The sequence below is a fragment of the Hyperolius riggenbachi genome, chromosome 4 (genome assembly GCF_040937935.1).
Source record: "Hyperolius riggenbachi isolate aHypRig1 chromosome 4, aHypRig1.pri, whole genome shotgun sequence".
NCBI classification, from domain to species: domain Eukaryota; kingdom Metazoa; phylum Chordata; class Amphibia; order Anura; family Hyperoliidae; genus Hyperolius; species Hyperolius riggenbachi.
This window is the reverse complement of record NC_090649.1, coordinates 172,360,862-172,375,919: the sequence shown is the minus strand read 5'-3', so window position 1 is coordinate 172,375,919 and position 15,058 is coordinate 172,360,862. Positions and strand designations below refer to the sequence as shown.

Sequence of the window (15,058 nt, the reverse complement as noted above, 5' to 3'; positions counted from 1 at the left end):
GTTATAACAAAATGGTTGCCTGCAAGCCATTTTGCCACACTCCCTTTGTTCTATACATTTCTATACATTTACTCCTACCAGACCATTACTCTTCTTTCACATGGCATGATGTGTTTGGAATGTGCTACTATGGATAATTTGAGCAGTCTTGTAGATAAGAGATGACACGTGTGAAACTCACCAGTCAAACTAACCTTATATTACACAAGCTATTGCTGAAACAAATACCTCCCAAAGACTTCCAAAGCCTCCTTCGGCAGAAGATAGAGCAGTATTTGACCAATTTGATTGAATACTGCTACTGAGAGCCAGCGCTGGAAGGTGGGGACCATGAGAGGCGTGGGAAGGCTTTATATGACCCTGAGCCTTCCTTCTCCTTAGATAAGTATCTGGCTGATTTTTTTATCTTCCCATTCACTTTAAGTATTAATAAGTATTCATGTATTAATTTATGCAGTATTGCCTGTTACAAAAGTAGCTTAGATATTTTGTAAGTATCCAACCTGGGTTGAGGTAGGCGGAATAATTATAATATGTATTTTGAAGCATATCTACTGTTCCGAGCCTTCCTCAGCAGATATATTGTATTGTGTCCTGTACAGTAAATAAACCTACACTATGCTTCTGAGAGACATACTGTATATTTCATAACACTAACCACCTAAGGGCGCATACACACGCACAGGTACTGTCATCTGCCGGCGCCAGTTTGGAGTGCTGCTCAGCCTGCAGGCTAGATATGCATTCTATTGCTATGAAGGGGGTGGGGCAGAGGGAGGGGACGGAGAGGGAGGAGAAAAGTAATCCAGCAATTGCAGTCTCTTAGCAACCCATGGCAGCCTCCATACACATGCTAGATTCTGGGTAGAGGCACAGAATGAAGCACAAACTACATTAGCTGCTTTCAGTTCAAAGCAATTGGTGAAAATACCACGGGGCAACTAAGTTAGGAATTGTTAGGAAACTGTGTAGCAGAAACCCCGGTACAAATCCCAGCCAGGGCACTATCTGCACAGAGTTTGTACGTTCTACCCATGTTTGTGTGGTTTTCCCCTGGGCACTCCGGTTTCCAAAAACATATAAATAAGTTAATTGGTTTCCCCCAAAATTGGCCCTAGACTACAATACACACACTACACGATATATACATAGACATATGACTATGGTAGGGATTAGATTGTCATCCCCGCTGAGGGACAGTTAACTGACAAGACAATATGCTCAGTTCAGCACTGCGGAAGATGTCAATGCTATATAAATAATGCTAAATTATAAATATACTAAATATTAACCTGCTGAGCGGTCTGGACGAGCTCAGCTCGTCCAACACCGCCAGAGGCTGCCGCTCAGGCCCTGCTGGGCCGATTTCAATGAAATAAAAAGCAGCACACGCAGCCGGCACTTTGCCAGCCGCGTGTGCTGCCTGATCGCCGCTGCAGCGCGCCGATCCGCCGCGTGCAGCGGCGAAAGAGGGTCCCCCCAGCCGCCCGAGCCCAGCGTAGCCGGAACAAACAGTTCCGGCCAGCGCTAAGGGCTGGATCGGAGGCGGCTGACGTCAGGACGTCGGCTGACGTCCATGACGTCACTCCGCTCGTCGCCATGGCGACGAGGTAAGCGAAACACGGAAGGCCGCTTATTGCGGCCTTCCGTGTTACTTCTGGCCGCCGGAGGCGATCGGAAGAACGCCTCCGGAGCGCCCTCTAGTGGGCTTTCATGCAGCCAACTTTCAGTTGGCTGCATGGAATAGTTTTTTTTTAATTTAAAAAAAACCCTCCCGCAGCCGCCCTGGCGATTTAATCAGAACGCCAGGGTGGTTAATAATAGAGGGGCTGGTTCACAAGTGCACCTCATGAATTTTCTCTCCTCACCTTATCCATATAAAACCTTGTAAGCACATAAGCAAAAAGTACCAAAAAAGTATTATTAAAGTTTGGTTATTCAAAAAAAAAAAAAAAAAAAACTTATTTGGAGTGTTATCCCTTTTATTTAATACCTCATGACCTACACTTTGTGCATGAACTCCATACAGTATATTCCCTCATAAACCCTTTCAGCATCTTATTTGTACCAAGTTTTGGGAAGCATAACAAGCAGGGGCATAATTGGGTGGGGGGAGGCAGAGATGTGGGGGAGCCCGAACTACTATCCTTCTCTTTCTCTGATACTTCAGTTCAGGTGTTTTTGTGGCTACACATGTTATGGGCGTGAAGATCCTAATGACCACACTTGTTTTATGAGCCTTGTAAAATGGGCTCCCTGGCTGAGAGGGTCACCAAGGGGAGGCAAAGGAAAGGTCGTGAACATTAAAGGGCCTCAGCAAAGTTTTTCTTTGTAGTTTAGTCTCTAATAACAAAGTATTTCAAAATAATCCTCTGCACAGCAGGAACTCAATGCCAGTTCTAGTGTCAATGGGGCCCCCCGGCAAAATAAACCCCCCAACAGATACCCTCACGATCCCAAAAAGACAGCATTGGGGCCCTTTGTTGCAGCCAAATTTCACCCCAGGGCCCTGAGCTGGCTCCCCCCTCCCAGATCACCACCCAACTTAATTGTGCTCCTCCGGGGCCCTGCAATTCACCCGTTGGGACAGATGAGACAACACTCTAAGACATTGCAGAGGCCCCGGGGAGCACAGTTAATTTAAGGGGGTAAGGGGACACCTTTGGGACCTCGACAAGCTTTGGAGCCCTGGGGCTATTGCCCCCTTTGCCTCTACGGAAGCACCTGCCCGGCAGGAACTACAAGAGACATCCTTCTGAAGGTGTACAACAATCCAGGACTAGTGTCAGGGTCTGAAATCTGTACCTCTCCACTATCCCGGAAGCGTTTGGCTACTGTTCTGTACAATGAAGAAACAACAAGACATTATACTCACCGGAGAGGAGATGCCAGAATCACAGCTTTGCTGCAGAGTCCTCCTTTTACTTGACACAACTGGTAAAGATGCATTGGTTTCACTGAGATCAGAGCAGTGCGATGAATAGGATTTAGAAAAGCTGTTGCTGCTCGTGTTCACACCTGAGGAGCTAAAGAGATCAGATTTTAAGCAGAGCATGGAAATCACAAGCTATGCTTCATGCAACCTCATATTCCTGGTACGCAGATTTGTCTCACAAACAGATGCTGCTCCTTTGTTAATACCCACAAGCTCATTCCACAAAGCTCATCCTTTGAGAAGTCCACCCGGATTATGCACTGCTGGCAAAAATGTAAATGGCTGAAATGGCTGATAGCCATAATGCAGTTACCCCGCTATTAGGAATTTCTGTTTAGCAGGGATCCCACTGGGGGCTTCTTTGATTTATTGAAATGAAGTACAAGTAAAGATCTGCATGCTGATTTTGTAGAACACTTCAGAATGCCTATGCTGTGTTCATGTGGTGCTGTAAAATGGCCACCAGCATATTTAGGTTTATTTGAAAAACAACTTCAAAAAGCACCATTACCTATACAGTGACCATGTCTGGCAAAAGCAGCCAGACAGAATTACAAATTAAATGTGTCACTGTAACCCTTTGAGTACTAACATATACTGTATAAGTGATACAGGTTCTGTAGTAAGCAGTATTAACAGAAGATCAGAACTTTTTTTTAAGTGTACCTGAATTGACATGCAACACGAGGTTGATTCATAAAGCTTTTCTGTTGAACTATCTCACCTTACTTATTAACTCACAATGCATCTCTCCTTAAATGACTTGAAAGGAATCTGTGGTGTGTGGGACCTATGGAGGCTGCCATATTTATTTCATTTTATACAATACCAGTTGCCTGGATGTTCTGCTGATCTTTCTGGTCAGTAGGGTCTAAATCACACACCTGAAACAAGCATGCAGCTAATCTGGTCAGATTTGTCATAGACATCTGTTCTGCATGTTTGTTTAGGGTCTATGGCTAAATGTATTACAGGCAGAGGATCAGCAGGTCAGCCAGGCAATGTGCATTATTTAAAAGGAAATACTTATGCCAGCCTCCATATCCCTATCACCTTGGGTTCCCTTTAACTCATGATTTATCTCTCCTTATCTAACTTAACTCATGATTTTTCTGTCCTTATCTGTTTATCTCATGAGTTATCTCTCCTTATTTGTCTATCTAATGCATTAGCTCTCCTTACAGTTAAAGTGAAAAATAAGTAAGCTTTGTGAATCAACCCCATCATCAGAAAAGCATGGGTCAGTATAGTACCAATCCTACTAAGAAATTGTCTAGGGTCCCTTTTTATGTTTTTTTTTTTTACACTGGGAAACTTAAAAAAACAGTACTTTTATCTATGAGGCAGTTAGAGATAAGCAAAAATCGTCACTGGCAAGTACGTGAAATTTTAGCCAACCTTCCAATCAGTTTGTAAGACTTGCAAATCGGTTTTTCAAAACTGCCACATTCAGTTAGACAATACATTAATCAAAGTGAAGCAATGGAAAATCAAAGTTAAACAATCGATAAATCCTGTCTTTTGATCAACATTATCACTAGAATTGATCAAATGATCATGTTAATGTCAAGGCATGGTTTACAATTGTTCACACATAAAATCCTCCTTCTTGCCTAATGTGGCCACATTGGCAACTTGGCTGTTAGGCATGATCAGAACAGCTGAATTCTGAATTTATCTGAATTCCCAGTTCTGCCAGCAAATACCGAATTTCGCAGTCCAACTTTCGTGTTCTGAAAGGAATTTTTCATTGAAGTAAATGGTGCAGAATTTCAAGGTTAATAGTAAAGCCCCTGTGCATGCTATCATCACCAATTTGCCAAAAACTGGCTGGAAAAACACACATTTTGTGCAGCACCTGTGCCCATAATGACATCATCACGATCGCCGCTAGGGATTCCCTGGTTCTGCTTTTGGCGACTCATCATGCTCCTGATGAGTCGCCAAGAGCGACAAAACTAGTAGCGCTTGCGGAGATGTAGGGGTTGCGGGGATGCAGATAGAGGCTTTCTGTCCTGAGGATTTTTTACTATGTGTTTTATGGTCTCTTTTTCAGAGTTTGTACAGTTGGAATTAAAGGAAGAAGACATCTTAAAAGGCTTGTTGTGAAGGGAAGTATTTGCTAAAGCTCTAGACCCACCTGGTAGTCTGAGGTGGTGCCAATCTGGTGAGCTCTTGGGGATCAGGTGTGTGTGTGTGTGCCTAGCACAGAGCGAGAGCACTGGTGGAAATCACTGGCACATGGTGGAGTTGTCAAATATAGGAAGCAGTGTAACGCTATGAGTTTGTCCCCTGAAGGTCTTAGATGAGGTGGAAAGTGCTGCAGTAGCATACATTTTCTGTCAATATATTACTGAGAGGATAAATCAGTCATCGCCCACACAGAGACTTTCCACCTTACAGCAATAGCCAGGTCTTAAGAAATGCAGCCCTTGTTTGGTTGTTGTTGGTTTGTTAATAGCTAACAGTGAATATAAAGAAACAACTCACATTGCTGGTGCTTATCAGCTCCTATTTCAGTGAGCAATTAAAGTAAAAGCACAAAAGGAACTTTTAGTACATTCCTTGGAATAAACTCAAGTAAAGGTGCATACACCCCTTTGGCAGATGTTGCCTGTCGGGGATCAGGACCTGATCCCTTGGGCAACATCACTGGGCCGGGCTGCACACACACGTGTTAGCTGTGTAACTGATGATGTGCTGTGTTGCAATGTGGGGACAAAGGGGACGACGGAGGGATGTGGAGCGGCATGTGCGGTGGGCAGAAGCGGCTCAAATAATGGGATTGGCAGGGGATGGGTGTCGTAGATCCACTGGGGGTTGGCGGCAGCCATACACACATATGATTATTTAAGTCAGGCATGTGTAGGGGCCTTAAGATATCCATTTCTATTTATAATAACCCTATCTTGATCACATATACCAAATCCACCCATGTGCATGTGCTTCTTCAGTGGCATCAGACATTGCTTATGCTGCTGATCGCTGATTCAATCAACTTTTTCCTGACTTTTCTTGTAGGAGATTGCTTTTAAATTTCTATAAAATACCTTGTCAACCCTCATCAAGCTGTTACAGCGTCTAGCCTCCACCACATTTTCTACTGATTGGAAGGAAATGTAACCAACCCTGGATTTATACTTTTTGTACCTCTAGGTCATCTTTCTTGCCTCTCACTTCCAACAGCCTCCTTCCTACTCCATGTGCAACCCATCTTCCATGTGTAAGATCCCTGTACAGAAGACCCTTTCTTTCATGTAAAAGCTGTTTTGGACAACATCACTCTCCTCCACATCTTGTTCCCAATTTAGATCTGCCTTTTTACTTTTGTAGCTTTTATGTGCAGCAACCCCTCTTTTCGATGTCCAGCCCCTCCTTCCCCAGCAGTAGCTTCCCAAGGTCCATGCCTCCCGGTCATTGCAGCAATGACGCACTGCATGTAGCTACATTCTGATGACATGTAGTGGGGCAGCACTGTATGATCATGCAGGAGAGTGTAGTGTCAGGACAGTAGGATTTGAATGTGAGTGACCACATTGTCCAATCAAGTACAGAGTACAGAGGGCAGATTTAGTGATGTGAACCTGACAGAATTGTAATCTGACTTGATGTAATGAGCAAATATTGTTTAGGCAAACACCTTCATCAAGATTTTGTATATATAAGATTCTCATAAGCCCGACTGGGAACGCAAATAGATAATTTAAACAAATTCTCAATTGTAATTGGGCTTATGAGAATCTTATATATACAAAGGCCTGGTGAAGGGCATATCTCGCCTGAAATGAACTTGTGTTGTTGCCTAAACAATATTTGCTCATTACGGAATTTACGGCAAGCCAGATTATTATTCTGTCAGAATCATGATCAATTGTTTTGTCCTGACTATGGCCTCTGATGCTGTACTGTGATATTCATAAAGATTGAATGTGTGGATTAGATCCATTTATGAAAAGGATCATTTTTGTATTTTTGTACCAAAAAGGTGAAATACCTTTTCTACTACAATATTCTGTTGTAGTGTCTTGGAGAAACTATATGTCCTTACAAAACTATATTAGTGTTGAAAGCGGTTGTAGTGGATTATACTTTGAAGGACTGGATGCTTTTTGCCCTTCCTATTGAAAGGACCTTTCCCAACTCTATGGAACTCACTTCCACAATCAGTACGAGAGGCTCCTTCTCTGGACAGCTTTACCCCCTTGCCGGTTATCCTGAGCTCAGCTTGGGGTAACCTGCGCAGGAGGATTTCTCAGGCCCCGCTGGGCCGATTTGCATAATTTTTTTCCTACACGCAGCTAGCACTTTGCTAGCTGCGTGTAGTACGCGATCGCCGCCGATTCGCCGCTACCCGTCGCGCCATGCAGCCCCCCCCCCGCCCCAGACCCCTGTGCAGCCTGGCCAATCAGTGCCAGGCAGCGCTGAGGGGCGGTTCGGGATTCCCTGTGACGTCCCGACGTCCATGACGTCGGTGACGTCATCCCGCCCCGTCGCCATGGTGACCGGGGAAGCCCTGCAGGAAATCCCGTTCTCAACGGGATTTCCTGCATACTCTGATCGCCGAAGGCGATCGGAGTGGGTGGGGGGATGCCGCCGCTCAGCGGCTATCATGTAGCTCTACATGATTTAAAAAAATAAATAAATAAAAAAAAGTGCGGCGCTGCCTCCTTGCCGGATTTTTTAGACCGGCAAGGAGGTTAAAAAAAAGGCTAAAAACTCACCTGTTTTCCCAAGCCTTTGAGACTGCATAATGCAGGGTCACAGCGCTTTGAGTCCCCAGGGAGAAAAGCGCTATAAAAATGTTATTGTTATATATCTATACATGTCTGAATAAAACGAGAACCTGAACTGTGGCCAGAAAGCAGTAAATATGCACGTTATCAGTGACGTGTGCAGCATTTGTTTGAACAGTCTTATGACAGTTTTAAAAACACATAAAGAAACCGATGCAGACAAGGGTAGAAAGGAATTTCAACTGTAGATTATCAGGCAACAAAACACATCAGGTGATCAAAGGTGACCTAACTGCTTGACATTTCTACTTGTGTTGTTTCCTGAACTGTTGTTTTCCTTTTCATGAAGAAGAAGATGCGATGCTGACAAACCGACATGTGAGGGAAATGGAGAATAAAATTGCTTGCACAAGTGAAGGCTTTGAACATATCATCTTCCATTATGTGACTGCTGTCTGTTGAAGATTAGAGAGTGAGCTCATTCAAAGTGGCTTGAGTTCAAAGAAAAACTTGTGATGAATCAAGGCTTCTCTGTCTCTGTATGTGCCCTATTTGCCTAAACTGAACAGCACCATGCACCAGTACTTATGTATGCAGTATGCACATACAGCATGAGCACCTTCACATGTAAATGAAGCTAAAGCAATAAATGTGAAGGGAATGTGTGGAAACACTACAAATTAGTACTTTACATGCAGTCTGGTACTTTACTGTACCTTTCACTGGAAAATGTCCATGGTTCCTTCCATGCCTATTTAGGACATAGATGTTTATCTTTGCATTGGCAACAGGGGAGTAGCAATAGCCATAGCAGCTGCGATGGGTCACTGAAGCATAGTGGGCTCAGGTGGTACTTGATGTATTCTCTATTACCTTTAAGAGGTGGGGTGTCTTGGCACCCTAAAAAAGTCTCAACACTCGGTCCAGAATGGACAGTCCCTATAGGTATCAGATTTAGAGTAGGGTAACTCATACATATAAAACTGAATAGTTAAAAGAGAGAGTCCCAGTCGGGTATCTCTGTACTTGAGGGTTAGTGTGCATATATGCACTGCACGTTAGGTGGAGGTCTTTGCTGATCCCCCACACTGGCTACGGCCAGGGTGGTGTAGCTATTCCACATAGACAAAACCCTCAAACATAGCAACAGTTGCCAGAAGTATATTCAGTCTCTATATAGTGTTTGCCGAGACCTGCAATAACCCTGGTCGGGTAGGCATCTGTCACTATACACACTGAGGTAACATAGTGCATAAGTGCTATTTACATCGTGTTTGTATAATGATTATCTGACATGTTTCACCCTAAACGGCTTTTTCAAAGATTGCTGTACATATATACATTGAAAAGTAAAAGTGCACCCCCCACCAACAAAGTTTCCCCCAGCAAAAGCCCCAGTCAGAGCTGCAGCACCCTGTTCGGTGCACGTATATATACTGAGGATGATGATCTGACCACCCCCCGAGGGCGTATCAGCCCTTATTGTACATACCAGTTCGGTGGTGGTATAAAGAATAGGCATATCGCTCTAGGGGCTGCTTCCAAATGCCCCTGAACCAGCGCTGTGATTACAGCGCGGCGAGACCTGTGACGTCGGCGCACTTCCGGTTAGCGGCGACGTCACTACCGGCTCAGGCATCACCATAGCTACTTGGGACGCTATGTATGTAAACAAAGCGTCCCATTGGTGGAGCGTGATATACGGGGACAATTATGTCTACAGCTTTACACTGTTCCCCTGCATACATGTTTGTATATTTATTGATTCTAGTATGCGTGCCTCTCAGGTGGATTGGGTATTGCGCACATAAAGAAGGGCATGTTTGTTCAAAGCATACATGATGTCTCAAGTACGGACAGTTCTTTACGCCATTTTGTGACGTGTGTAGTGTCACACCAATATGTGGGACGTAGTACGTGCAATTATTAGATAATTTTTAGACACTTATCTGCATACGTTGCGTGTCATATGGATACATAGCAGTTTACCATAGTGTGTGCTAAGCACCAACATGATTATGCATACTGCCCATCCATCCATGCGCCAGTCATACCCAGATCACACCACTGAGAGGTAAGAAACCATTCCAAACATGCTTATTTAATCAGCCCCTTACCATTGCGCAGCCTGAGTCGCTGTACTATATAGGTCCATAAATAAAGTATGTACACATGCAGTGCACGCTAGATAAACACAGTGCCTATAAAAAGCACGCCAGGTTAAAGTCCTCATTTAAACCGCCTGGAGCAATCGTGTCCAGGCGGTATATCCATTGGGACTCTATCTGGGTTAGTTTCCTGTCCAGGTTTCCTCCCCTTATACTCTTCCTCCAATGTTGGATCCCCCAGAAGGCAATATCAAATCTGGACTTAGAGTGCACTAAATTCATGTGCCTCGCCACCGCCGTATTGTTCTTATGTTTAATATCTCCTATATGTTCCAACACCCTTTCCTTTAATGCTCTGGTGGTCTTACCCACATAAAGCAAGTCACAGCTACATCTGGCTGCATACACCACTGCCTTCGTATCACACGTTATGAATGATTTTATTTCAAAGGACCTGCCGTTGTTTGGGGCTTTAAATCTCTTGACAGTAGGCATGTACTTACATGCTTTACATTTTCCACAATGAAAAGACCCATTCGGTCTCGTGGGTAGCCAGGTGTTTACTTGTGTTGGAGTTTTTGAGAACGTGCTGTGTACCAGTATGTCCTTTAGATTTGGTGCCCTTCTGTAGGTGATGGATGGATTGGGGGTCAGAAATCTGGACAGATCCTTGTCCTTAGTAAGAATTGGCCAATAGTGTTTGACTATTTCGAACACAGTATGTGAGTGTTCAGTTAAAGTCCCCACGAGTCGTGGTGGCGCTCGTTGCTGTAAATTTTTGGCTTCCTCACCTAGCTCAGTCATGGGGGTGGTTAGGGTCTGTTGTCTGGGGGTCGATTTTGCACGATCGTATGCATTCTTGATAACCTGATATGGGAAGCCCCTTTGTTGAAATCTTTCAGTCAGGAGTTTGCTCTCTTTTTCAAATGATATTTCATTAGAGCAATTCCTGCGAGCCCGCAGGAACTGACCAATAGGGATACTTTTGCGAAGTGACCTAGGGTGGGAACTGTCCCACTTCAGTAAGGAATTTGTGGCAGTCGGTTTGCGGAAAATACAGGTTTCAATCTTTCCTTCTCTATCTTTCTTGATGGTCAGGTCAAGAAAATTAATCTGGGTATCACTAACTTCATACGTAAACTTCATCCCTATTTTGTTCATGTTCAATACGGTGACAAAATCAACAAATAGATCTCGGGGGCCCTCCCATAATATTAGGATGTCATCAATAAAACGACCCCAGTAAGTGATGTGTGCCGTGTAGAACTCAAGGTCCTCACTAAAGACGATGGTGTCTTCCTACCAGCCCAGGAACAGGTTGGCAAATGAGGGGACGCAAGCCGTCCCCATAGCACTGCCCCTGAGCTGGTGGTAGGTCTTACCCCCAAACCAAAAAATATTGTGGGTCAAAATGAATGACAGTAATTGGACGATGGTAATGTTGTGCTGTTCCATATGCGTGCCCCTTGTAGACAAAAAATGTTGTATTGCTCTCAGTCCCAGATCATGTCGAATATTACTATATAGAGCCTCCACATCAATGCTGGCCAGCAATGTATGTGGTGCCACTGTAAGATCCTGGAGATTTCTTAAGGACATCCTTTGTGTCCTTCAGATATGATGGCAAAGTTTCAACAAAGGGTCTGAGGAACTTATCCACATACTGGCTAGTCATATCAGTCAAACTGTCACGTCCCGACACGATAGGTCTCCCTGGTGGTGGGGACCTGTCTTTGTGTATTTTGGGGAGGGCATAAAACACGGCCATCACTGGATGTTCCGTGGATTTCTTAAGGCGTTCATAATCTTCCACATCCAACCCTCCATTCTCATATCTGTTCTTTAATAAAGTCTGTAATTCATTCTGGTGATCAACCAGTGGATTTTTTGATAGTTTCTTATATTGTTGTTGCTCCAGGCGGTTTAAATGAGGACTTTAACCTGGCGTGCTTTTTATAGGCACTGTGTTTATCTAGCGTGCACTGCATGTGTACATACTTTATTTATGGACCTATATAGTACAGCGACTCAGGCTGCGCAATGGTAAGGGGCTGATTAAATAAGCATGTTTGGAATGGTTTCTTACCTCTCAGTGGTGTGATCTGGGTATGACTGGCGCATGGATGGATGGGCAGTATGCATAATCATGTTGGTGCTTAGCACACACTATGGTAAACTGCTATGTATCCATATGACACGCAACGTATGCAGATAAGTGTCTAAAAATTATCTAATAATTGCACGTACTACGTCCCACATATTGGTGTGACACTACACACGTCACAAAATGGCGTAAAGAACTGTCCGTACTTGAGACATCATGTATGCTTTGAACAAACATGCCCTTCTTTATGTGCGCAATACCCAATCCACCTGAGAGGCACGCATACTAGAATCAATAAATATACAAACATGTATGCAGGGGAACAGTGTAAAGCTGTAGACATAATTGTCCCCGTATATCACGCTCCACCAATGGGACGCTTTGTTTACCTACATGGCGTCCCAAGTAGCTATGGTGACGCCTGAGCCGGTAGTGACGTCGCCGCTAACCGGAAGTGCGCCGACGTCACAGGTCTCGCCGCGCTGTAATCACAGCGCTGGTTCAGGGGCATTTGGAAGCAGCCCCTAGAGCGATATGCCTATTCTTTATACCACCACCGAACTGGTATGTACAATAAGGGCTGATACGCCCTCGGGGGGTGGTCAGATCATCATCCTCAGTATATATACGTGCACCGAACAGGGTGCTGCAGCTCTGACTGGGGCTTTTGCTGGGGGAAACTTTGTTGGTGGGGGGTGCACTTTTACTTTTCAATGTATATATGTACAGCAATCTTTGAAAAAGCCGTTTAGGGTGAAACATGTCAGATAATCATTATACAAACACGATGTAAATAGCACTTATGCACTATGTTACCTCAGCGTGTATAGTGACAGATGCCTACCCGACCAGGGTTATTGCAGGTCTCGGCAAACACTATATAGAGACTGAATATACTTCTGGCAACTGTTGCTATGTTTGAGGGTTTTGTCTATGTGGAATAGCTACACCACCCTGGCCGTAGCCAGTGTGGGGGATCAGCAAAGACCTCCACCTAACGTGCTCTAAATCTGATACCTATAGGGACTGTCCATTCTGGACCGAGTGTTGAGAGTGATATTTCCCTGGTATATGTAGTCTCGGAAAGTGTTTGCTAGTACCCTAAAAAAGTACAGGAGGATCCCTATGCCAGACTGTTTTTTTCTATTTGGCACTGTTATTGGCCTGATAAATCGGGCTCAGACCTGCGAAACACATTGCCTGCGCTAATAAAATTTCTTTGTTTACACAAAGATCTCTTTACTGAGGTAAGCCACCTAATTTTCTAAATTGTATCTGTTTTTAATAGTTTTATCTACACCAGGGCGCCTGTTTGCCACATTTGTGTTGTTCTATTTTACCTTTCTTGTGTTCTTTCACCCTCTGACTGTGTCTCACTGCCCATGGAGTATATGCAGTGTAGATTGCAGGAGAATGAAAATTGATCACATATCCACAGGGAAGAGGCAGGTGCTATGGGGCTCCATAATCTCTAGCTATGCCACTAATTAGCAATGTGTTTTTGGAATACCTATAGTGCATTTTAAATGCAGGGTTTGAACTTTAGATGTGGTCTTATGGCAGAGTTACCTTACATTCAAAACATGTTTAGAATTGCATCTGCCTGGCATTGAATTTTTCCAATTGCGGCATTTACCATTCTGCTACATTTTGAGTTCATTCCTGATTGCTTTGAACTTCATAGCTTGCTGGGAATATGAAGAATTTTCCCACCTCTTTGATACAAAAAGATTCAATTTTGCTTCTTAGGTATATCATGCCTAAGGCTCAGTGTACACAGTTGCTTGAGTTCAGTTCACTCTCACTTCATATGCGGTTTATGTTCTGACTATAGGGAATGAAAAAATGGATTCAAACTGACTGCAAACTGAACTCGGGCTGAACACACAGTTACATGTGCATTAGCAACTGCAGTTAACATTAAAGAGAATCTGTACTCTAAAATTCTTACAATAAAAAGCCTACCATTCTATTCATTATGTTCTCCTGGGCCCCTCTGTGCTGTTTCTGCCTCTCCTTGCTGCAATCCTTGCTTGTAATTGCCATTTTTATCCAGTGTTTACAAACAAAAGACATACACTGAGAAGAGCTGAGTGTGTGAGTCATACAGAGTGTGCAGTGGGCCTGGAGAGGGTGTGTATAGCTTCTAGCCAATCACAAGCAGCAAAGCACATTCCACACATTCCAGCCTCAGCCCGACAGAGCTGACAGAGGAGAGAAGATTAGATCATATAACAGAGATAACACAGCCACTGTGCAAATAGGAAAGGCTGCAGTTAGACAGAGCACATTAGAACAGGTATAGGAACTTATAGGATAGAAGAAATAAGGATGAAAATTTTGTTACAGAGTCTCTTTAAGTTCCTCCTCTCTGCAGGTCAATTGAAAGTGAATAAAGTCTTCCTAGGTGGCTCTCTCCCTAAACATTAAATGGTAACTATTAAAGAAGACCTGTCACCCTTCTCATAATTCTCAAAATTAAACAGTATTACTGTTTAATAATTACTAACTGTCTCTCAGTCTAATCCAGGCACGGGCAAACTTGACCTGCCAGCTGTTGAGGAACTACAAGTCCCACAATGCATTGCAGGTGTCTGACAGCCACAGTCATGACTCATAAAGGAAAATGCATTGTGGGATTTGCAGTTCCTTAACAGCTGCAGGGCCAAGTTTGCCCATGCCTGGTCTAATCCCTAGCATGATATGTCATTTGTAGTCTAAGGCCAATTTAGGGGGAAGCCAATTACCTTTTCTGTATGTTTTTGGGTTGCGGAAGGAAATCTGAGTGCCCAGAGGAAACCCATGCAGACATGGGGAGAACATACAAACTCCTTGCAGATAGTGCCCTGGCAGACATTTGAACCGAAAACCCAATGCTGCAAGGCAAGAGTGCTATCCACTACACCTCCATCTAATGTTTCCTGAGTAGAATAGGTTTCATTTTGCACAAGTTAGCAGTTTGTTGAGAGAAATGTAGAAGTTAGGGGATAACTTCTACATTTCTATTTACAGAATTTTTCACTAGGAAAATACCCAGGTACTTTTAATTTTTGGATGAAGAGAACCTCCCAGATGATCGAATCCATAAGAATTAGCTTTAAGTAGCAGTCATTGACTCCCTAAAAATGTGGGGTGTTAGCAAACATATACTAGCTGACCAGTTTATCATGAAGAATGT

At 43.8% G+C, this 15,058-nt stretch overlaps 1 protein-coding gene across 3 annotated transcripts in view; it reads right to left on the bottom strand.

Moving 5' to 3' along the window:
* The window catches only part of LOC137570592 (protein tilB homolog), a 98,259-nt gene that overhangs the window by 47,342 nt on the left and 35,859 nt on the right, over positions 1 to 15,058 (bottom strand). For 2 of the 3 annotated variants that reach the window (XM_068279290.1, XM_068279289.1), the window contains one exon: positions 2,876 to 3,026. In XM_068279290.1, the coding sequence (XP_068135391.1) occupies positions 2,876 to 3,026 (151 nt within the window). Of the gene's footprint in view, positions 1 to 683; positions 755 to 2,875; positions 3,027 to 15,058 lie in introns of those variants that run through there. The other variant, XM_068279292.1, reaches the window with a different exon arrangement.